The sequence below is a fragment of the Balaenoptera acutorostrata genome, chromosome 5, assembly GCF_949987535.1.
Source record: "Balaenoptera acutorostrata chromosome 5, mBalAcu1.1, whole genome shotgun sequence".
NCBI classification, from domain to species: domain Eukaryota; kingdom Metazoa; phylum Chordata; class Mammalia; order Artiodactyla; family Balaenopteridae; genus Balaenoptera; species Balaenoptera acutorostrata.
In genome coordinates this window covers 24,129,853-24,155,824 of record NC_080068.1, presented here as the reverse complement: position 1 = coordinate 24,155,824, position 25,972 = coordinate 24,129,853, and the positions used below count along the sequence as shown (strand labels likewise).

The window sequence follows — 25,972 nt, the reverse complement described above, 5'->3', positions numbered from 1 at the left end:
TCATTACCTTTCTCACAAGACCGAGGGATTCATCTGAATGGTGAGATTGGTCAGACCTGACTTCTATGGGCCAAATTAACAAGGCGGCAGAATTGCTTCCTTAAAAAGGCAACTTAGGCCATCTCTGGCTTTTCCTCGTATAATAACTGTCTTGTGTACTCTCTGAAAGAAGGGCTGGGCTCCCTCTCTACTTTTTCCTCCTAAGTAGTAAGCACAGGCGGCAAGTCACCTCCTTTGTGGGTGGCCCTGCTGTTGTCCAGCTCCTCTTTCAATAATGGGGTGGGAGTAGGGGTAAATTAACTTGGGTAGAGAAGTAGGACATCCCAGTACACTCTGCAATATGCCCACTGCCAGAGAGCCCCAAATAAGGTCGATAGTCCCTATTTGGGGCTGGTGTTATCAATGTGTGTGCTTAATTAGTTAAAACCCGAGGAGAAGGGAATCTATAACATCAGAAATATCACACTGATTTCAGTCATCCATTTAGTTCTACCAGTTAGCCAGTAAACTTCCTGAAGGCAAGAACTGAGCATATCTTTTTTATTTTTGTATTTCCATTGACACAGAGTACTTGGCAAATAAAAGGTGTTTAATTTTTTATTTATTAATTTTTTTCTGATTACAGAAGCAATGCAACATGATTTTAGGAACAAAAGAATTTTGTGAAAATAGGAAATAAAAAATGATTCAACAAACCAAAGATTATATATTAACAAAATATAAACTTGTACACTTACTCTTTTTTCCTATATTAATGTATTTTCTTTGCAAAAAAGGAAATTATATGGTTTTGTTTTTGTGTTTTTACAACATTAAATATTCTTCTAAAAGGTGATTTTCATAGCTACATAGTATTTAATTGATAAATGAAGAAAGTAGCCCATTGATAAATAATATTTATTAAACATTTGTCAAAGCATTTTTTTTGTGTATGCTTTGCTACATGGTTTACGTGCATAATAGCATTACGACTTCTCAACAGCTCTGCAGCAGGGATTTTTTATATATCCATTTACACCTAAAGGAACAGAGGCTAACAGAAATTAAGTAGCTTGCCCAAGGTCACACAAATATTAAGCGGCAAAACTGGGAGTCAGTTCTATGTGATTTGACATGAGAGCCACCAGAACTCTTAAAAGGATATACTGTAATTTATTTAGGATAGTTCCATCCCTGGGCATTATGGTTGTTTTCAACTTCCTTACAATGATAAATAATGCTGCCTGTGTTGAACAGCCTTAGAGCCAAATCTGTGTACATATTTCTAGGCATTTTCTTCAGAAAAATTCTTAGAAGTGAATTTTTTGGCTCAACTGGTTTTTCCCTCTAATTACAAATCTAATACATGCACAAAATGGAAAATTTGGAAAACATAGAAAAGCACAAAATAATAAAGCAAAAACCATTGATAATCTCACCTTCCAAATATTACTATTTTTAACATTTCGTTCTTTTTTTCAGTCTTTTATGTATATACATATTATATGTATATAGCACTATATATACATATATACATATAAGTGTAGTGTTTTATATAGCTATATTGAAGCATATACTTTATATCTTGTTATATATTATAGAAAATTGTATGATACCATTGCTACATGTATATATATATACACATATACACATATGTTTTCTTTGTAGGTAATCAATTAACTAATTGTAGAAACCAAATTTCGGAGTTTAAGGAAACTATACTACGTTTAAAAAACAAAACGGAAATAAATCGCCAAGAGCTGATTAAAGCCTTCAATCAAATGAAGTATAAACTTGCAGAGAGAGAAGATGCATCGCTAAACTCAGGTTTGGGTGGTTTTTGTTTTTGTGTATGGTGGTTTGTTTTTTAATGTTTTGTGTTTAGAAATTTAGATTTTATGCTTTCTGACTTTAGGGCATTTCTTCCCAATAAATATAACTAAATCAGTATTCATTCTTTTATTGTGAGACATGCAAAAATCAGGTAAGAGACATCACTGATAGACTTCCTCTCATCTCTACCTCGAAAATGGTCTTCCTCTGTTTTCTGTCTCTGTGAATTGCACCACCATCCGTGATCCACCTGAGAGAAGCAGCCAGTAACCTGAACATCCTCTCTGAATCCTTTCTCTCCCTCTAGCATACTTCTTCCATGGCAGTTAGTAAGCAGTCCTGTTGATTCATAACCCTATATAGCTCACAAATCTGTCCACATTTTTCTATCACCATCTCTACTACCCTAGTCAGGCCACCTTCATGCTTCATCTGAAGGACTGCTAACATACTTCTTTTTTTTTCTCTCTCTCTCCAGTCTTGCCCCACCTATTTATTCTCACTTTAGCCAAAGTGAAGGCTACACTGTCCTGTATATCAACCTTCAGTGGCTCCCCACTTCTCCAGGGTAAAAAGTCCTGCCTCCTGCTTCCCCCTCTGTATTCAAATACCTCCTCGGAACTCTTAACCCCTGGCAACCACTGATCAATTGTCTGTTCCTATAGCTTTCCATTTTCCAGTATGCCATACAAATGGAAGCACACAGTGTGTGTAACCCTTTGAGGCTGGCTTCTCTCACTTAGTATAGATTCATCCAGGTTGTCATGTGACCGATTGTTTGTTGCCGAATAGCGTTCCATTGTATGGATGTGCAATGGAGAGTTTGTTTCACTAATTGAGAGACATTTGGATTGTTTTCAGGTTTGTGTGTTTTTTGGTGATTACAAATACCTGTTGCCATAAGCATTCGTGTACAGATTTTTGTACATGAAGGGAATTTTAATTTCTTTAGGATAAATATCTAGGATTGATGAGCATATGGTAGGTGTATGTTTAACATTATAAGAAACTGCCAAGATGTTTTCCAGAGTGGCTGTACCTCTTGCAGCAATGTATGAGAGTTACAGTCACTCCGTTTAATTATAGCCATTCTAATGCCATGGTCTCTCCTAGTTTTAAGTTGTATTTCTCTGGTGACTAATGATGTTGAACATTTTTTAATGTGCTTATTTGCCCTCCATATATCTTCTTTGGTGAGATGCCTGTTCAAATATTTTACACATTTTTTAATTGGGTGGGTTTTTTTCTTGTTGTTAAGTTTTGAGAGTTCTGTATATATCCTGGATACATATCAGATGGATGTGTGATTTGGAAATATGTTCTCCAAGTCTGTGGCTTTTCTTCTCATTCTCCTTATGGTGTCCTTCAAAAAGCAGACATTTTAAATTTTGATGAGGTTCAGTTTACCAGTTTTCCTTTTTATGTATTATGCTTTCGACATTGTACTTAAGAACACTTTACCTAGCTCAGGGTCATAAAGATTTTCTTTTAATTTTATAGTCTTAGGTTTTACATTTAAGTCTATGAAACTTTTGGGTTTATTTTTATAAATGGCATGAAGTATAGGTCAAGTTTCAGTCTTTTTCATGTGGATGCCCAAGTGTTTTAGCACCATTTGTCAAAAAGGTCGTCCTTTCTGCACTGAATGACCTTTGCACCTTTTTCAAAAATCAATTGACCATATTTGTATGGATCTATGTCTGGATTTCTGTTCTGTTCCATTGGCTTCTGTATCTGTTTGTTCTGTAATACCCCACTGTCTTGATTACTATATTATGTATTATGAGTTAAATTGGGTAGTGGGAGTCCTCCAACTTTGTTCTTCTTTTTCAAAATTATAGGGGCAAATTCAGATGAATGGTACGGATGGAGTCATTAAATGCTGAGAGCCTAGAAAACAAAGTTATAAAGATACAAGCTTTAATGATGTGATATTAATCAAAGTAGCAGAGCAGGCCAATTAGAGCATGTTTTAGTTCTGCTTCCTGCATTTGGAACTGTCAGTTCTGTTAGCCTCTAGTTGTGTCACTCATAGTGTTAGACTTAAATTAAATACTACCTTTAAAATAAACATGAATCAGTAATCTTTGAGCTGTATTTTATAGCCTTATGATTTGATAATTCACATTTAATAGTATGTATCATATATACTGAATACTAAATTAATCTGTGAATTAACTTATTAAGGCTCATTTTAAAAAGTTGTACTGGAAGGAGAAGAATCCCTGTAAGTCATGAACTCAGAAACCCTATCTTTTCTCTCTTTCAGTTAAGAAGAAAGTGAATGCATTGAATAAGAATGAAACAGTATCTAATGCATTTGAAGTCTTAAGGTTCTTTTTCCCCCATCTAAGGAAAGTAGACAGAATTTATCCTGATGTAATCATTGGCAAAGAGAAAACAGGCGGTAAGAAAACTTAGAATTGGAAAATCAAATACAGACATTTTGCTCGTTGGGGACATCCTTTTAAGTTTTAAAATGCAATCCATTAATATGATACTCAGATTGATATATAGACCACCAGCCTATCTGGCATTCATTTGGATTACCGGAAATCAGTGTATTGTCTGACAGAAAAAATTGTTCAACAAATATTTGGAGACTTGAATTCAAATTCAATTTTAATACAGATGCTTTGAAAATAAGTCAATATAAGCCAAACATCATTAAGCATCTGCTAAGTGCTTGGCAACTCTTTTCTCCCTTGGTTTTGATAAATCTGTTTCTTGTCTGGTTATCTTCCTATTTCCCCATCTTTCTGGGGACCAAAGTCAACAAAAGCTTTACAGAAGAGACAATGTTTGAGCTAAGCCTTGAAGAATGAGTTCAAGTTCACCAGGTATAGGAGAAAAGGAAAAGCATTTGCATTAGAAGCAGGGATACTAGGCTAAGTCTCAAAACATCTGCCATTGCCACCAACCTCGTTCATTCCAATGGGTGAGTCACTGTAGGCCAGAGGTCAGCAAACCAGAGTCTGCAGGCCAAATCTGCCTGTTTTTAAATAGTTTTATTGGACCATAGCCATACTCGTTGTTTTCTGTGGCTGCTTTCATGCTACATCAGGAGAGATGAGTCGTTGCAACAGAGATGATATGGCCCAAGCACTGAAAATATTTACTATCTGGCCCTTCATCGAAAAAGTGTGCCGACCTCTGCTCTAGGCAGTTCCTTGGGAATAAGTAGTGTTGGTCTATGTCACATGCCTCTGACAAGCCTGTTGTGTTGAGATGGGGGTGCCAGATGACACTGTTTACCATCTACTGAATTCTCACTGTGTTTCATTTACTAAGTTAGATGTTTTCTTTCATTATCTCATTTAATAATTCTCACAACCCAATGCAGTAGGCCTGTGATTATCTCTATTTTAAACCTGAGAAAATGAGGCTTGGAGAGGTGATGGAACTCTTTGAGATCACGCTTGTAAAGTTTTTTACCTGCATCAGATTCCTTCTTAGGAGTATTTTGATTGTGTCATGTAAATATGTACATATACATGCACACACACATGTGTGAATGTATGAGAGAGTGCATGCCAGACAAAGCTACAGCATACAGAAGAGGTGGAGTCGAAAGACACAGGAACAACAAAGTCAGTACATGGAAACTCTAAGCTGCTAGATGCCAAGGAGAAGCACAGGCTTGGATAAGCATCAGCAAAGATAAGCAGAAGCCCATGATACAGAGTGAAAGGAAGGAGAGAGAGAGGGATGGGTAATCGGGAAGAGCAATGGGATTCCTTGTGTGGGAGCTTGGGGTGTTGAAATAACCCAGTTATGAGCGCTGTGTTGGGAGGACAGGCTTGCATATAAACCTTCATCAGCAGAGGTAATTTAAAGGGAGATTTTAGTTACTTTAAAGGTGACATAAAACATTTGCAAAAATATTGAAGCCTGGAGCATGGCCTACTGGGGAACCTGTCATCAGTCTTGTATGTTCTACTTTCTGATACATCTCAGATAATTTCTACTCTCTATAGCCCCTCTATAACTATTTTTTATTGAGCCCTCATTTCTTGTCTGGTCTATTGAAATAGACTTGTAATTTTTCTCATGGCTTTAGTTTTGTCGAAGTCAATTCACTCTGTGCACTTTCCTCAGAGACACATACTCAAATACATGCTCAGCTCTTCCTTAAGATCCTTCAGTGGATCCTCAGTGCATGAAGGGTGAAGTTAGCTCCTTAACATGGTATATGCACAACAAGCTATATATTTCAAATCTCAGTTTCCACCGCTTCCTTTTTTTCCCAGCAACCCCAAACCACTTAACATCCCCCCAGAATAGGCCAAGCGGTCAGTGTGCGCTGACCGCTGCCTGTAAGGAGCACACCACCTCCCACAACCCACAGCTAACTTGCCACATGAGTCTCTGATCCACTGTGACTTTTCAGCTTGACTGACAGCTTCCGTGTGAAGTCTTCCACGTCCCCTCATTTAACAGACTTCTACGCAGTACCAGCTGCTTGCTAGGCTCTGGGGAACTAGTGGTGAACAGATGCGGACCTCATCCTCATAGAGACAAATGGGCAAACAATTACAATAGAAAGTAATCAGTGCTCCGATAAGGGAAGTGCAAGGGTGGAGCGAGTACTCTGTACTCAGGGAAGTAGGGAATGCTTTCTGGAGGAAGTGACATCTAAACTGAGACATGGAGGGCGAAAAGAATCGGAATAGGGTAAGCAGGGAAAAGGCAGATGGTGGATAGTGGAAAGGGAGCGGAAAGAAGTGTGAAAGGTCTAACGGCAAGAGGGCCTGGAAAAAAGATGGGGCTTGTGTGCACAATTGGGGCTGGAGCCTATCGAAGGTAAAACACGGGGCAGAGGCCACATAGTAAAGGAGTTTGGCCATTCGTTTATCCACCCCAGAGTTTTGGACATTATTATGTGGCAGTCATTATATTAGTGCCGGGTTCACAGTAATGGTGAGCAAGAGAAGCAGAGTCTCCCCTCACTCAGCTTGCATTCCCACCTGGAAGACAAATGGGTAACAGCAAAAAGGGCGATAAGTCTCATGAGAGATGAGGTAAGAATACAGAGCTGGTGCTCGCAGCCTAATTTACAGAGCGTGAGGAGAACTGGCCCAAGGAGCCGGAGAAGAGTGTTCTTGGCACCAAGGAACGGCACGCGCAGACTCCTGCAGAGGGGCGGGGCCTGTCTGGTCAGTTTGAGAAGCTGAAAGACACGGAGGAAGACTGGTTTGGAGGGAGGGTAGTTGAGACAGAAGAGGTAGGTCAGACCGGGTCACTAAGGGAAGGGCCCTGCAAACTTTTGTCAATGTATGCCTTATCCTAAGTCATGGGAAGCAATTCCAGGAATTACATTTGAAAGTGGATCCCCAAGCTTGCAACTTAACTCCTGCTTAACTTAACTCCATTTGTAAAAATGGAGTTTAAAAACTTAACTCCATTTGTAAAAATCAATTCCAGGTGGAGTGTAGCTCTAAATATAACAGGCAAACAATAAATGATCTAGAAGGTAATCAGGAAAGCATCCTTATGACTTGAAGATAAGCAAAGATTTCTCAACAGGAATCAAAAAGCACTGACTATAAAGGAGATGATCGATAAATTGCACAATATTAAAATTAAGAATGTCTCTTCTTAATTTTAAGAGGTAAAACATTGAAAAGCGAACCCATGGTGGGAGATGGTATTTGTAATATATATATATAAAACTGACAAAGGATTCATGTTCAGAAGCTATAAAGAGCATCAGTAAATCAGTGAGAAAACTAGAGACAACTTAATAGAGAAATGGACGAGATCTTAAACAGGATTTCACAAAAGAATATCCAAAGGTCAACATACATATGAAAGTATGTTCAAACACAATAGTAATCAGGGAAATACTGATTTTTACTGCTCTCACTGAAGTTCAGTAATTTTTCTTAAATAAATGCCTCTCATTTTTTTGTATACCAGGGCTCCAATGGTTTCAACAAGTTTTTTTTCCAGTTTTATTATTGCTTTTTTAGGGAGAGGATTTCTCTGAGTTCCTCACTTAGCCATTCTGGAAGTACTTATCCCCATCTTAAAATGGGGAAATTAAGACTGGAGAGGCTGTATATCTGACCAAACTCAAACAGCCAAGCACTGGTACAGCCAAGATTGAGTTTGGGTAGACTTCACTGATAGAAGCTTAATAGCTACTGGAATAACTTGGGGTCTGTTCTCCCAGTGCTTCAGTCATTAATACGCAGTAAAAGTTACTTAGAGGCGTGGATTCATTCCATCAATCATTTGGAAATTACTTCACACAGTTTTTTCACAGGTGAAAATATTTCTCAGTATTTTTCCTATTTTAGGTTCCAGCATCTCCTTAGGAAGAAGAGTAGAAAGTCAGCCAATGTGTGATGTTTTGTACCCAGTTAGATGAAAGCTATAATAAATGGAAAGTGGATAGTTTTATTTTTCAGTACGTTGAAACTCTCCAAAATGAGAACATCTTGGAGTCTAATGCATTTACTAACAATCCACGGCAAATTGGAATTTCCTCAAACAGAAAATGAAATATGTGATAAAAATTAACAGCAGTTTGGATTATTTTTGCAGTAGAGTTTCAAACACTTTTTTGATGACCACACAACCCAAACATAGAAAGAAGCATAGATATTAATGCTAAAATATGTTTTTCTCTGTGCTTTGAAATGATGATGCCATACTCCTGTGTCTGCAGTTTCTTTTGCGCTGGGTATTTCCACTGTTAACAGAGGAAATCATAGTTACCTGAAGCAAACGCTGACCTCTATCATCTCCAGGATGACTCTTTCAGAAGAGAAGGACTCTGTCGTGATTGTCTCTATTGCAGATGTACGTATGAAAAATAAGTAGCTCCCCTCACTCCCGACCTGTAGTCTCTAAACACCCTTCCTCCATGGTAATCACTGTATCATTTTGAATTTTTTCTTAAATTTAAAAAAGCAATTCCTAGATGTCTTTTTTGAATAACAGTGTATTTAATACTTGTTTGATACCACCGAGAAGGAATTAAATATGTCAATCTGAAAAGAAAATGAAATAGTTCTATGTGGAGAAATGTGGTTGTATTGTTAAATATGTTACCAGGAGCCCTGTATACTCTATGGTACAGAAATTATATTTACAAACAGGACATGAAAATTGATGCTGTAGTAATAAAACCCGCCCAGCCCAATAAAAGGTTGGTATATGAATCAAGAGATAATTTATATTAAGTCACAATAACCATCATTAATTGAGGGACTCCTTTGTATATCTGAAGGACTGTGGACAATTTTTATATACATTATTTATAACCTGCATTACATCCCTGTAAAGTAGGTATCCAGATGAAGAACCTGTAGCTTAAAGAAAGTAAATAGTTTACCCAGTAATTAATAGAGCAGATTCAAATCTGTGTCTCTCTAATGGTCCCAAAGTTTTCTGTCTTGCCTCTAATGCCACGTAAAATTATAAAGTATGGTATAAATATTAACACCATAAGACCTTTCAGAGGGGAATTTGGCAAAATGTGTCAGATTTTAAATGCGTATATCCTTTGAATCAGAAATCTCAATTCTTGGGAGTTATCCTAAAGAGATAATCAGGTCAGAATTTAAAAATAATAAAAATATGACAGTATAGTACAGTAGTTGAGAACACAGACTCTGGATCTAGACTGCCAAGGTTCAAAGGCCAGCTCTTCCACTTCCTGGCTTGTAAGCTTGAGCAAGTTACTTAACTTCTCTATGCTTCACTTTCCTTATTTGTAAAATAATGATGATATTGCCTATAGTATAGGGTTGTTTGGGCCATTAAATTAGCTGATATAGTTAGAGTATTTACAGTGACACATACTAAGTGTTCAGTATGATGCACGACACATACTAAGTGTTCAATAAGTGATAAGTTCAAAGCTGTTCAGTGCACTATTGTTTTATAATAGCGTAATATTAGAAACAACCAAAATATCTATCAATAAGAGACTAAGTACTTATGTCTACGTTGCAATAATCTGTAACCACTGAAAGGAGAATGAATATCCCCATTCACTGATATAGAACGATGTCCATATCATACTGTTGACTGAAAAAAGTTGTGAAGTATCATGTTTAACATTATGTTATCTATGGAAAATGTGATAGAAAAAAGGAAGGAAGGAAAGAAAGAGGAAAAAATAGACAGATGATAGAATATATAAAGAAAAAAAGAGAGTGGGCAAACCTTAGAATGATGGTCTCCAAAATATAAATAATGGTTGTCTCTTGATATTGGGAGTTAAAGGGATCTTTGCTGTCCTATAAAATTTTTTTCTCTGTTGTTTGAATTTTCTAGAAAAAACATATCTTAGAATGCAGAAAAACTCTAAACAAAGCAAGCAATAGAAGAATTAATAGGAAAATAGAAATAAGAGGTTAAACATTCTCTCCAAGTTTATTTTCTTAATATTGGAAGCATATACATAATCTCCAAAATGTTTTATGACATTACCATGTGTTGCATATTATAGTACGATGTTTAAAATATGTTTCAGTGTGCTTAGTGTTTAGTGCTTCTAAAATATGTTTCAGAAATAGCTGGTGATTCAATTTTTGGCTATCTTAAGATACTTAAGTACTATAATAGAATTGTCTGCATCATGGCTGATATTTTTAAACAAGCAGTCTAACTATATACATTCAAAATAACCTTTCAGACTACTCAGATTTGACAGTAGAACTATAAGTATTCAAAATATTTTCAGAATTTTGTACTGGGAATTCTTGTGGGCCCTGAGGCTGCATCTTGTAAATGCCATAGATTATGTAAAAAAAAACCATTACCTGAAAGTATTAAGCCACCGAAAGCTACTTACAAATGAGTCTGTCATCTAATCTAGCAGATACACAAAGTTTGTTGATGGAAGAAGATTGGGGAATCAAGCCAAGAAATACTGCCTGGAAAAATGTGGTATAATTGTGAAGTAGCTTGCTGTTACATAATACTCATAAAATGAAGACACTTTCAAAGAAGAGCAGTTCTTTGAAATCAGCCATCCTATTTTTAGGACAAAACTGTTTTAGATACATAAGTTTTATATACTAATTTTTAAGTGTAAATAATGTGTAGTGATATTTCATATTGTGACAAAGAGAAGATAAAGTATTTTCAGTATTCCAGTCAGATCTTTTAGACGCATGGATATTTTAAATCCTTTCATAGAAAGTAAAAATGCTAGAAATTATTAAGACATAATAACATTTCACAATAAACTAGATTAGCATGTATTAGTAGAACTATAGGTCATGCTTAGTTTCAGTAAAATATTTCTCTCATTTTTAGAGTAACGAAGATTATTTAAAATCTGTGGTTGACATGATTACAAAAAAGTAAGTTCTTTGTGATAAATTTAAAAATAACTGTTCTTTCATTTTTCTATCCTGTTTTTTTCTGTCCAATTACATGATTTTATTAGTGATCATATTCTTTTTAATAAGTGTAGCTGTGCAGAAAAAAACCTGTAGTTCTATCAATGCTGTGATGAAGTGTAGCTTATAATTTCCCCCTAATTTTGTACCTATTAAAATCCATATTTGTCATGTTATTATTGTTATAATAGCTATTCCCCATGAAATCCATGGCCTCTGAGAGAAACCTACTAGATTATTTTTAAAATATTCTTGCGTTTCTTACTGTATGAGGTTACTTTCACTGCTTCTGCTTACAACCTCCTGCTGTATGCAGCCCGGGAGATGCAAGCACATGCCGATGAATCAATATGAAGTTATTTATCAAGCAAGATGCTGTGGAATGGACCCAGCCTCCCAAATCCTTATGTTTAAGTGGGCGATACAACTGGTAAAAAGCAAATCACAGCCAGGAAGCTAGTGTTATAGTGGCATGGGGAAGGCATTGTGAGAACATATAGAGGAGGAAGTATTTCACTTTACCTGCAGATACCAAGGACTTTCCTGAGAAGATAATAACTGAACTGAGTCCACGTGTAAGTAGACATGCTTCGGGCAGATAGAAGGAGGAGGGAATGCCTGGCAAATAGAATTGCTTGAGAAGGCAGAAGGGCCAGAAAGGAGCATGCTACTTTATGGGAAATATAAGTATATCCTGAATGTAGTAGGTGTTTGGAATTGAGGAAAGATTGGTGGGAGATAAGGCAGGTCATGATGAGATCATGAAAGGCCTTACGTATGACGCTAAAGATATGTGCTTTTTTTTTTAAATAAATTTATTTTATTTATTTAGTTTTGGCTGCATTGGGTCTTCGTTGCTGCACATGGGCTTTCTGTAGTTGTGGTGAGCGGGGGCTACTCTTCGTTATGGTGCGTGGGCTTCTCCTTGCAGTGGCTTCTCTTGTTGCAGAGCATGGGCTCTAGGCACACGGGCTCAGTAGTTGTGGCGCACAGGCTCAGTAGTTGTGGCTCGTGGGCTCTAGAGCACAGGCTCAGTAGTTGTGGCGCATGGGCTTAGTTGCTCCGCGGCATGTGGGATCCTCCTGGACCAGGGCTCGAACTCGTGTCTCCTGCATTGGCAGGCGGATTCTTTTTGTGTTTTTGGCAGGCGGATTCTTAACCACTGCGCCACCAGGGAAGCCCAGGATGTGTGCTATTTGTGCTACAGTACAGGCTAAGGTTGAACACACGGCCTTCAAGCTGAATCTGGCTAACAGGCTTGTTTGCCTCAGCCAGCAGTGTTTTGCTTTGTTTTGTTTTTCCTCACCAAATAGCTCTAGCAGATGAAGCAAAGTTATTCTAGTCAAAAGAATTCCAGCCAGTGACTGTAGAATAAATAGAATTAGAAGATCACCATTTTGAAAAGTAACTGATTCAGGCATATCATGAAGTGACAGGTGGATGGGGAGCTTTGCAAGGAAGGTGTACCAGTCAGCATCCAAGCAGGAAACTCTTGGTAGTTGAGAGGGAATAGAGAAAATTTAATACAAAAAATTGGCCAAAAAAGTTTACAAGCGCTGAGAGAAGAAAAAGGAGAAGGAAACAGGAGAAGCATAAGGGGAGATGAGATCATACTCCGAGGTCTGAGGTTGGGCGCATGGTCTGCTGCACCGTGGTCAGTGCCAGGACAGAAGGTCCTAGCCAGGCAGCCTCCATCAGAGCTGGTGTCCCCATGGACCGTGTCGCTCCTGCAGTGCTGTCACCGTGCTCCGTGCCGCTGTGGGAGACTTCACCAGAAACCGACCTTAGGGAGAATGTCCGCCTTTTCTACTGCTTTCCAACCTCTTGTTACTTACTGCCAGGAGGGCCTACCTGAAGGAGCTAGCAAGGGGCGTGCAGACCCCTGTCCTGTAATACACGGCACAGCAGAAGTGCAAGACTGTGGGCTGAGAGCAGACGGGTAATTAGCAAAAAGGGATTGAGTTCCCCCACCTGAACCTCTGGCCAGTCTCAGTATCACTGCACCGTAGAGAGTCAGGGGGTTTGACTCCTGTTGTGACGCGCATGAAATACACCAAGAAGTACCTGTAGGGAGTTATTGCCTACCACCCTCCAAAAGTAAAACAAAACGACCTTGAATCTGTCAACGAAAATTCAATTAACAATCGAGTTAAGAAAAAAAGGAATTTTAGTCAAGCCAGATTGAGGATTATAACCCTGGAGACAGACTCTCAGAAGCTCTGAGGACTGTTCCCCCTGGTAGAAGTCAAAGGCACAGTCAGATACATTCTTGAGACAAAGGTTCGTATATCAAAATGACGTACTGATATTCTACATAAAATTCACCAAAGATACATAGTCCAGGTAAGCACACACAAAGTGAGCAGTAAGTCACTACAGCCCCTTAAAGAGCTGGGAAAGAATGCTAATCTTTTAAGAAGTTACATCAGAAGAAAGGGGAAAAGAATTGATCTTTACGGACTAGCTGGCATTCCCGTCTTTGAGGAGGTCTGGGTAATGTGTGATGCAAATGCACGTTGTACACTGCGGGGGAGTGTTGGGACAAAGGCAATTTTATGCTTAAATTTGTCCTTGTCCTGCCTTAAAATATAAATTTTATCTCACCAAATTGAACCAAGCCTTTAAAGCTAAACTCCAGTTTAAAGTATATACGGTGAATAGAGGAAGCAATCTGGAGTGAATCCCCAAGACGTGGGACATTCTTTAGGACAACTGACCCACTTCTTTCAAAAAGACAGTTGCGTAGGGAAAAAGAAAGAAAAACTAAAGTGACTGGTCTAGATAGTAAGCTTAAAAAAAAAATCAGATGACCTATTACATCGAGAGGATCTTAAGTGGATACTCATTCTGAACATCCTACCCCCAGCCCCCGCCATTAGATCCTGTAGTTAGACTACTAGGGACGTGTGAATATCAACTGAGTATTATGTGATGTTAAGTAATTATTCTTAATTTTGTGAGATGTGATACTGTCAGGTCGTTATGTAAATAAATGTCCTTTTTAAATTTTCACACTGAAGAATTTAAGGGTGAAATACGACATCCAGGATTTGTTTTAAAATATTACTTCAGCAAAAAATGTGGGCTGCATAGATGAACAAGTAAAAAATTAATGGTTGTTGAAATCAGGAGATTTGGGACTCATTGTGTTTCTACCTTCATGTATTTTGGGTAATTTCATAACAAAAATGTAAGGAATTAGACTATTCTCAATGAGCTTAACTGATGGGGAGAAAAGTTAAAACACACTAGCTGGAAGAGAGACATGTTTGGGGAGTTTTGAGATGGGAGCATCTTGAGTGTTTTTCTGTGTGTTCAGGTGAAGAGGGAGGAAGCTGATAAAGCCAGGGCTATGGGGGACTGGATGCAAGGTGCACATGGAAGGAGATTCAGGCAGGACTAAGACTGAAGAAAAAAAGGGATGAGAATGTGTGAAAGAGTAGAAAAAAAGTAGTTTGGGGAAGGAAGGTGAGATGAAAGAATTCCCTCCTTAAAGGTCTCTCGTTTCTCTGTGAAGGAGATAAAGATCATTTGTTGAGAATGAGGGATTGATTGGCAGTATATGAACTTGAGAACAGTATTGAAGGCTTGAAATAGCTGATGTGTATAAAGGAGACAGAGTTGGGCAAGATTAGGTAAAACACCATGGATGTCTAGTTCTCCCCAGAGAAGATTCCCCAGGAGCAAAGTTGCCTTATGCTTGAATCCTTAAAGTGTTCTCGTATTCCATGCTATCATCTCAGTTGCTTTATTCTGAATAATAACCCACTGTTTGAAGAAGACACATTAGCCTGAAGTGACTTCAATCTATGCTAGTTTGGTATCCTTATAAGGGATTCTTGACAGAATCAGTTAAAAGGAAGGCAGAGGTTTACAAACAATTCCTGTGGATATGACTACATAATTGCAAGCAGTTGTTTCATGACCTTTAAACATTCGTCAAAACATTTACTACTCTCTGTCAACTATAAATGTATAGAAAAATGAAAAATATAGTAAAGCTAATATTCATTTAGTACACTGTAATGTAAAACATGGAGCCACATGAAAAAATGCTAAAAACTGCTAATCATCAGAGATAATGCAAATCAGAACCACAATGAGATATCACCTCACACCTGTCAAAATGGCTATCATCAAAAAGTCTACAAATAATAAATGTTGGTGAGGGTGTGGAGAAAAGGGAACCCTTGTACACTGTTGGTGGGAATGTAAGTTGGTGCAGCCACTATGGAAAACAGTATGGAGGTTCCTCAAAAAACTAAAAATAGAACTACTGTATGATCCAGCAATTCCACTGCTGGGTATATATCTAAAGAAAATGAAAACACTAATTCGAAGAGACACATGCACCCCAGTGTTCATTATTTACAATCGCCAAGATATGGAAGCAACCTAAGTGCCCATTAACAGATGAATGGATGAAGAAGATGTGAGATATATGTACATAATGGAATATTACTCAGCTGTAAAAAAGAATGAAATTCTGCCATTTGCAACAACATGGATGGATTAGAGCAGGGGTTCCCAACCCCGGGGCTGAGGACCGGTGCCGGTCCGCAGCCTGTTAGGAGCCGGGCCGCACAGCAGGAGGTGAGTGGTGAGAAAGCGAAGCTTCATCTGCGGCTCCCCATCGCTCCCCATCACTCCCATCACCGCCTGAACCATCACCCCATGTCCATGGAAAAATTGTCTTTCACGAAACCGGTCCCTGGTGCCAAAAAGGTTGGGGACCGCTGGATTAGAGAGTATTACGCTCAGTGAAGTAAGTCAGAGAAAGACAAATGCTCTATGTTATCACTTATATGTGGAATCTAAAAAAACAAACGTGCAGATAACAAACAGAAACAGACTCACAGATACAGTGGGAAGAGGGGGAGGGGCGAGATAGAGACGCAGACAACTGTGTATAAAATAAATAAGCAACAAGGATATATTGTACAGCACAGGGAAATATAGCCATTATTTTGTAATAACTTTAAATGGAGTATAATCTATAAAAATATTGAATCACTACATTGTATACTTGTAACTAGTATAATATTGTAAACCAACTGCAATTAAAAAAAATAAATAAGTAAAACATGGAAATCATTGAGAATAAAGTATTTTCTTTTAGAAAATTTATCAAGAGTAGTTTAAGCAGTATTTGCCTTCTTCTTGTCATATAACTTAAAATTCAGAGGGAACATTTTTTTTATGCTTTGGCAAATTGTCGTACTCCTTCCTGAGTTTAGATCAGGCTCCTACATTTTATCATTTGCATTTTCAATGTCATGAAACATCTCTGAGCGTTCCTTTAATGGGAAGTTCTTTGCCAGCATCACATCCTACGGGACATCCTTTTCCTTACAGCCATTTTCCTCATTTATGTCGGGTAAGTTCACCCTCACTAAGCGCCTGTGGCCGCACGTCAAGAGTCTCTGGAGAGGGAGGTGGCAACATTCCCAGGGTCAGCCGTCTTCGAGTCACATCCAGAGTCAGTTCCAGCATTATCACCTACTGCACTTTCATCTATTGGCCAATTCCCTCTTTTGATTATTTTTGTTCAGTGTCACGTGGGACTGTTTATCACTGGCAGACAAGGAGGCAACACAATTGCATGTTTTGCTGCCTGTCAGTGAACTGAATAACAGATGCACATAATTGAAATCATGCATATAAACTCTGTCTTGTTTCCATATAAATAAATAATATAAAGCCTAAATTTAAATCTCGTTTAAAGTCATTTATCTCTAAAGGAAAACCACTTAAAATGCTGTACCTGGTCTCTCATTCTTTACCTTGATGGTACAAGATTTATATTACAGCTTTTGTGAGCAATACTTTATGCATTTAAATGATGTTCTTGTTGGTCTATAAATATTAACTTTTAAAACTTTTAAAATATTAACTCTAAAATAAAGAGTCTAAAAAATATACATACTCCTTGGGAATAGTGGTTGGGACTCCGTACTTTCACTGCAGAGGGTCCGGGTTCGGTCCCTGGTTGGGGAACTAGGATCCCACAAGCTTTGAGGTGTATACACACACACACACACACACACACACACACACACACACACACTCCTCCAAAGAGTTATGGACAAGAGTCACACTTAAATATTCTAATGTTCTTGCTCTTTTACAGTTACGGTATTATGCTAACTAGTCCATTAACTTCAATCTGTCAGAGTGCATATCTGATTGAAAACTTGAAAAAGTCAAAGTACCTATAATTTTTATGAGGAAATTAATTTTATATTGTACATTTTAATTTTTTATAAGGGTCACTAACAAAAGAAATATTTTGGCTAAAAAGTATTAGCTTTATGATGTTGGTATCAGGTATATCACGAAGTCATTCAAATCAAAATATGTGGACATACATAAGGAAATTCTTTTTAAGCATTTATGTTATTTTGGTAAGTCAAATATTCAATTATAAGCTTCCACTTCTATTTATAGATTCAAAAGGCAACTGATGTCTGGGTCCTTAGAAGTCATTTCAATACCTGCTTATTTTTATCCAAACATATCACATGCCAAGCAATCAACTGACGACTCAGAAAAATTAGAGAGGTATGATATATTAGAAAATAGTATCCTTAAATAACTAACTTCATCTGATGAAATGTTGGAATCAGCATCTAGTAGTTAGTATTTCAAGCACAATGGTGTCCTGGAGCCAGTTCCTGTTGGCTGGCACCTAGATTCTACTCCCAGCTTTTCTGTTTGCTGATCACCCTAGGCAGGTAATTTAGCCTTTTTTTTTTAGCTTCCTCAACTTTGTAGTGTGTATAATAAAATCCACATTACATATATGGAAAAGTCATTGTGAAAATAAAATATGGTAGTATTTATGAAAGAATTCTGAAAAATTAAAAGCTCTATACGTATATAAAGGATTGCTATTGTTCAGTTATAAATGTGGTATGTATTACAAGAAGTATAATAATTTGGTTCCTCAAAACTCAGTAGGGCAAAAGATGTCAAGTTTCAGAAAAAGTTCTTATCCCAATAAGTTTATTGGCACTGGTGGTTTTTAAAAAATAATAAATGGTATGTCAGAATCTAGAAATCTTTGAAGGATTTTGTTTTGCTTTTAATTAATGACCTACATTTTACCCAATTTTTAGAGTCATAAAGCTGGGAGACATTCTAGATCCTCATTTTTCCTTCTGCCCTTTATGTCTCCATCATCATTTCATTTTTAGAATCTCTCTCTACATCATTCTCTCATCCCCAGTCCTCTGCCTTGGACTTCGTTCAGACCATTAGAGGTCTATTGGCTGTCCTTAATCCTAACCTAGCCTCTCCTCCAGTTCATTCTCCATACTGTAGCCAGAAGAATCCTTTTTCATATGAGATCAAGTCCACAGTTTCCTGAAAGTCATCAAAGACCCTTCATGACCTGGTTTCTGCCAACCTTACCGTCCTCAGCTTCCTTTCCATCAGCTCTCGGTGCGCTAACTCTGAGGTGACGCGCTCCTTCCCACGTTTGTGCCTTTGCAATACTGCTCTTCTACACTGAATGCCCTACTTCCTTCTGCTCTGCCCTCCCCATCTTATTATAAGTCATCATTGTCAATATCTTTATATAGCACTTGTCTAATTGCTCTAATTTTATGGTTTTTCTATCTTTCATGCTAGATTATGAGACCCAGAAGGACACGAACTGCATTGTGTGTTGCTCTCTGAATCTTCAGGACCTGGCCTAGCATCTAGCTTAGTATTAAATTAGAATGACAGTTCTTTATACTTTTATTTGAACAAGACCTAAGATCAGGAAGAATATTAACTTTATTATATAGATGATAATTTGACTAGCCAAAACATAAAATAAATAGGTTATGCTTATCCTAGTTTAGCAATGGCAGACACTGTCCACTGAATACAATTGGGAAACCTTTTAGTATAACTTATAAGGTATTCAGTTTCGCTTAATGTAGATAGTACTTTCTGTGAGTAAAGTGTAAAAAAAAGTTTGTTTTTAATTACTAAAATGTGCTTATAAATAAAAACTAAACAATATTGAAAAATATTAACAGATTTTATTACTTATTTCTAGTTGGCGAATCAAACAAGTATTAGATTTTTGTTTTTTGATGCTGTATGCCCAACCCAAAGCTATGTATTACTTACAGGTAAGCCCTTGTTATAAATATATAATTTAAAGTGGAAGTATTATATTCTTCTTCTTTCCTTCGATTCCTTCCTTCCTCACTGTATCCCTCCACTTTACTCTGTACTTAGAAAGTAGAAAATTATCCATTATATTAAAATGCCAAAAGGAAGCTTAAAATTGGTTCTATATTAGTCTTCTTGCTGGGTCACTATTAACAGAGGAAATTATAGTTACCTGAAGCAAACTGAAAAGAAATTCTCAAATTAGAAAAAAACAGAAATTGTACAGCTTACGTGTTTCTGCCCACAGGTACATTAGATTAAACAAACATATTTTGAGCACTTATGTTAGTGTATATGCTTATCATTGCTACCCTACATTGCCACATTTTATGAGTAACACAGTTCTACAGTGCCTTACTGTGTTTGTGAAATAAATCAATTATATATAATTTGTACCTCCTAAGTTCCTGCATATCGTTAAATAATAATACCACATTTCCCAACAGTAAGTATATACCTCACTATATGAGACAGTGTTCAGTTGTGAGAGGAGTTTACAGAATGTCATTGGAGAATAGAGAGAGGGAATTAGAAAAAGGCCTGAAGCCAGTTCTTCTCTTTTACTGGAAAAACCAAAATCCCTTTCGATCCCTAGTCAGTGGTAATATAATAGAAATATGAGATCCAGCCAATGTACTCGTCCCATTTTGGAACAACACGATTCTGTTTTGTGCCCTGGTATTGTGCCTGAGGACTTGCACATCTTCCGAACCATTTAGGAGGTTCTCTTCATCTATAGATGCCACATAATATGTATTAAACTTAAAAAGAAAATTCTAGTTTCCTCTCGACCCCTTCCCTGCTCTTATGGAGAACTATTTCTAGGCTTACTGACACCATCCTTCTAACCAGCTAGTTGGGCATGGGAGGGCCAGCTCCCTTTTGTTATCTCTTTGCCAAACACAATTATCTGGCGCTAGGACATGAGACCTATCACCTAAACAAAAAGCCAGTTAGTCTTAACCTAGAAACTGAAGTAGTTGTCAGAGTGAAAATGGATTCAGATAAGTAGATGCTTCCAAAGAGGATTTAGATTGAATGTTCCTTTTAGTATTTAGGAAAGAAACCGATAATATCTGGTCTCCGAATCAGAAAATGAAAATTGACTAACAGGAAATACCCTCAATGAACTGAACTAAAAATCAATCTACTACCTCATAAAAACATTTTTTCAGTGTATTCTATTATAGGTATTTTCAGTTTTCAAGCTAATATAATTTGTTCCATGGAAGCATCAAAGGTACTAATGCCTTTTTTTTTTTCAGCTAGAAGATGATATCTTAGCTAACAAGATGTACCTTACAAAAATCACAGATTTTATACATAACATCACTTCAAATAATTGGTTTTATATTGAGTTTTCCGTACTTGGATTTATAGGTAAGCAATGGATCTATTTTGTGGGATCAAGATTTTTAGTACACAATAATCTGAAAAGTTTTTAAGAACTTATCAAAGAGTCTGTTACTAAATGGAAAGGAATGGCATGATTTCTATAAAGATACTATGAGTTTAATAGTAAAATCAGATTCAAGGATCTGAATTTCAGAAAATGTATTTTTAAACCAAATTTTTTTGTAGATGACAGTATAAAGAAACAGATCGACGTATTCACGTTTTATAAAAACATAAGGCAGCTACCACTTAATTAATGCTAGCTACTGTGAGTCTGGCACACTTGTTAGCACAGTAACTAAGGTGTACTTCTCTCTATTTTACGTAGAAAAATACTGAACTTCAAAGAATTAAAGTTGTAGAGAAAGAAATTTTAACAGAACTATTGTACTCTGAAGTCCTTTCAATTTCTAGTATGCCGAAGCTGACATGCTTAAAAAATATAAAAACATACGAATTATACCCACCACAGAAAAGTTCCTAAAATTGTGGCCATGATGTGATTGTTTTTACAGTTCTTCTGTAGACTTCCCTTTTGCTTCCTTCCCTTCGTTCCTCTCTTTCTTCTAGCCCTTTTTCTTTGATTTGACCATCATGGCAGCAAGCCAAGTTACCTAATTCATTTCATATCACATGTCGTCATTGTTTCAAGCAGGATCCCTGTCTTATTTTATTCTTTTGTTTAATGCCCGACCCCTACCTCCACTTCTTCCCACGCGCATGATAGGTTTTGCACTCGGTATATTTCATTCAGAATATATATATATCACATACCATGTAAAATATTTGGTGTTTATCATGTTTGTACCTGTTTAAAAGTTACATAAATGGTGATGTGATAAGCCTATTCCTGTACCTTACATTTTTGTCCTCAAAACTAGATTTTATAACTGTCAATATATTGCTTTATGTTCAGTTCATTTTTCTTACTGCTGCCTAAGTGCTACATAATAATCCGTTTGACTTACCCATTCCCAGATTAGTGGACCTTGGCTGCTTCCAACTGTCTGCTGCCACAGAGAAATGGAGTGACATATATGTCCCCTGGGATGGGATCACTGAGGGCAAACATAGCTGGGTCTCTTAAGTACTGCCAGATTGCTTTGCAGGTTGGCTGTACAGTTTATACTCCCATAAGCAGTGCATCTGTGTTCCTGCTTCCCAGTATGCTTGATAACATTTGATTTTATCCATTAAAATTTTTGTTTGCCAACGGGAGGAGTATAAAGCATTTCTCTGATTGCTAGTAAAATCCATCTGTTCTTCATACACTTACTTGACCACTTTTTTCCCAAACTTTCTGTAAAGTGGTGTGGAATCCAATTTTAAGGCCCTGAAGGTTTTTTTCTCAGCTTTGGTTACAATAAGAAGAAAAACTCTAGGTAACAGTAATACCTGCTGAAAAGCTTGGAGAGGTAATAATTTTGTTGGTTTATTACTTAGAGATTTTAAATTCTTTTTTGTCTTTCTCAGTAAAGTCAGGTACCAGAAGGATAGAGAATATTCACATTCTGATCATCACAAGAGCACACTGAACAAGGAGCACTGTATATGTGATACTGAATTCTTATTTAAGCTTAAATCTACAAAGACTTTATTTTTTTGTTACCATAATAACAGTTCCATTATTAGTATTTTCCAAAAACATGAGCTGGCTAAATAGAATTTTCAAAATGCTGACAGCAGATAAGGAAAACATAAATATTAAATCAACTGTTTCTATCATTAAATCACCTGTTTTGGCTACTGTATAAATAGGTGCCAAAAAATTCAAATACAACCATATACTTGATCAGGTGACCCATATAGACTCAAGTCTTAGTGAAAAACTGAAACATTCCTACATCCTACTATCATGTTTATTAAATGGCTAAATGTGTCTTACACTGTTTAAAGTGAACATTTACCTGAATCTTATACCTTCAACTTTATTTTAAAATTAAAGAGACAATGTATTGGAAATAATTGGATGTAATGAAATCATACTTTAAAATATAGTAAATCTTTAAGAGTCATAAATACAAAAGAAAAATAACATTCTTATAAAATAATGCTCAAATATTGAAATAATACTGTATTTTAATCAAAATTAAGTATTAAAAGTAAAAACTGTGGTAGATTGATAAAGTTCTACATAAGTCAGTTTACAAATCACAGTTTCTGAAAAATTAAGTGAAATTAAGAGTACAAGTCCTATACTTTCCATTTAATTTATATATCTTACACGTGACTTAGACAGTTGATCCTCATGAGTTATCAATTTCCTAAGAGTATTCACTATTCTAAGCTTCTTTCATACTTTTCCCCCCAGAAGTGGTAGTTCTTAACACTGAAGCAGATATATTATTTTACTTCATTATCCTCCAACTTCATTAATGCTTTATACTTTATTTGTAAGGAATAGGATATATTTAATTTTTACTAATTTGTGCTCTTTTCCCATGTTAATGGAATGAACAACTCTATATAAGGGTTATGTTATGATACATAGTATAAACACTCAAGGGTTATTGGGATTTGTTTACTTTTTCTCCATAGGGAAGCTATTTAAATCTGAGGACTTAACTGACTTCGTACATTTCTTTTTAATGTTCTACAAAGATAAACCCATAGACTTGCTCTTGGGGGACATTTTTCAGTTAAAGATGTGTAACCCAGGAGAAACTCTTGTGAGTATTTCTTTACTTTGTATTTTTAGGAAAATACTATCTGTCTAATGTAGTTACATAAATTTTGTTTACAAATTTAGTGCATCAATTTTTTAACTTCCCATATCCTAAATTTTTACGGACACACCTACTAAATGAAGTAATGAGAGGTCAAAAATGCAGTGAAAAGTGGAAACAAAGGGACAAAAAGTGAACAAATAGAAAAAATGATAGACATAAATCCAAACAAGTCAATATTTACATCAAATATAAATGGCCAAAATACACCAATTAAGAGACAGTTCATCAGAATGGATTGAAAAACACTGTGCAATTAATTGCTGTCTATACTCAGTTCAAATATAATACTATAGATAGGTTAAAAGTAAAATATCGAAAAAGATATACCGTGCAGACACTAATCAAAGGTATCTTGATTATTATATTGCTTGTGGTAGCTACATTAATATCATAGTAGACTTAAGAGAAAAAAAAAATTGACGAGGGATCAAGAAAGATACTATATACTGATAAGAGGGTCAAATCACCAAGAAACATATAACAGTCCTGAAAGTACATGCATGTAACAACAGAACCTCACAATACATGAAACAAAACATGACAGAACTGAAAAGAGAAATAGATGAGTCTACAATGATAGTTGGAGACTTCAGCACTCCTCTCTCAGTAAGCCACAGAACTAGTAGGCAGAAAACAGCAAGGTGATAAAAGAACTGAACAACACCATCTACCATCTGGATTTAACTGATATTTGAAAAAACACTACAGTACATCCAACAACAGTAGAAAAGACATTCTTTTAAAATACACTTAGAAGAGTCACCAAAATAGACATGTATCATAAAACAAAGCTTAACAAATTTAAATTGAAATTGTGAAAATTATATTCTCTGACAACAGTGGAATCAAGATAGAAATTAATATCAGAAAGATAACTGAAACATCTACAAATACTTGGAAATTAAACAACACATTTTTTTTAAACAACACATTTTTAAATAAACCATGGTGAAAGAGGGAGTCTCAAGGGAAATTAGAAAATACTTTGAACTGAATGAAAATGAAAATACAAGGTGTCAAAATTTGTGGGATGCAGCTAAAGCACCGCTTAAAGAGAAATTTGTAACATGAAATCTTTATCTTAGAAGAGAAGAAAGATCTCACGTTAATAATCTCAGCTTCCACCTTAAGAAACTAGAAAAAGAAGAGCAGAATAAACCCAAATCAAACAGAGAGAGAAAATAATAACTATAAGAGCAGAAAGCAACAAATCGAAAATGTGAAAGTGGTAGAGAAAAATCAATGAAACCAAACGCTGGTTCTTTCAAAAGAGCGATAAAACTGACAAATCTCTAACAAGACAACAAGGAAAACCCAAAGACATAAATTACCAATATTAAAATGAAAGAATATCATGATATACAATGTATTGATAAATTAGGCTTCATCAAAATTAAAACCTTTCATGCTGCAAAATTTACTGTTAAGAGCGTGAGATGCCACAAACTAGGGAAAAAATATTTCTAAATTCCATATATATGTTTGTATGTACATAATTCTAATAAAATATGTACTTTATATGTTAAAAACTTCAAAATGCTGATGAAAGAAATAGACATATCATGATCATGGATTGGGAGACCCAACATAGTAAATATGCGAATGCCCCCCCAATTGATCAATGGATTTAACATAATTCCAATCAAAATCCCAGCAGGATTTTCTTTGGTGGATACAGACAAGCTGATTTTAACATTTAACCTTTTTAAGAAAAAGCAAAGGCAAAGATTAGCTAAAATGATTTTGAGAAAGAAGAATGAAATTGGAGGCATCATCACACTACTTGATTTTAAATCTTACTATAAAGCTACAGTAATCATGATGAGTCTTCAGAGGCAAAGGGATAAACATATAGACCCATGGAACAGAATAGTCCAGAAATAGGTCCACAAAAATATGGCCAACTGATATTTGACAAAGGAGCATACCCAATTCAATGGAGAAAGACTTTTCAACAAATGTGTATTGGATCTGTTAGATATCTGTCTATCTATCAATCTATTTAAAAAAAGAATCTCAACCTAAACATCACACCTGATACAAACATTATTTCAAAATAGATCATCTATCTAAATATAAAACATAAAACTATAAAACATTTAGAAGAAAATATAGGAAAAATATCTTCAGGACCCAGGACTAGGTGAAGAACTGTTAGACACTAAACACTTGATCCATGTTTTAAAAGTTGGTAAGTTGGACTTCATCAAAATTAAAACCTTTTGTGTTGCAAAAGTTACTGTTAAGAAGACGCCACAGACTAAGAAAAGATATTTGTAAATTCCATATACAACAAGGATTTGTGTCCAGAATATATAGAAAATTTTCAAAACTCAACAGCAGGGTAACAACCCAATTGAAAAATAGGCACGAGACTTGAACAGACTCTATCAAGGTGGTTTCTCCCTTATTACCATAAGCAATGAACTCAGCTTTGCCTTGTCAACAGGTTATTTGGTGGGTATTTTGGGGGAGCCAGCATTTGATAATACCCTCCCACTGGAA

General features: G+C 36.3%; 1 protein-coding gene across 3 annotated transcripts in view; it reads left to right on the top strand.

The window, feature by feature from the left end:
* Positions 1-25,972, top strand: part of MGAT4D (MGAT4 family member D) — a 50,842-nt gene that overhangs the window by 12,962 nt on the left and 11,908 nt on the right. The window contains exons 2-9 of one of the 3 annotated variants that reach the window (XM_007189335.2): positions 1,648-1,806; positions 4,082-4,219; positions 8,486-8,619; positions 11,089-11,135; positions 17,622-17,735; positions 19,225-19,300; positions 20,609-20,723; positions 23,277-23,407. In XM_007189335.2, coding sequence (XP_007189397.2) covers positions 1,648-1,806; positions 4,082-4,219; positions 8,486-8,619; positions 11,089-11,135; positions 17,622-17,735; positions 19,225-19,300; positions 20,609-20,723; positions 23,277-23,407 — 914 coding nt within the window. The remainder of the gene's footprint in view (positions 1-1,647; positions 1,807-4,081; positions 4,220-8,485; positions 8,620-11,088; positions 11,136-17,621; positions 17,736-19,224; positions 19,301-20,608; positions 20,724-23,276; positions 23,408-25,972) is intronic. The other 2 variants (XM_057546380.1, XM_057546381.1) reach the window with 2 other exon arrangements.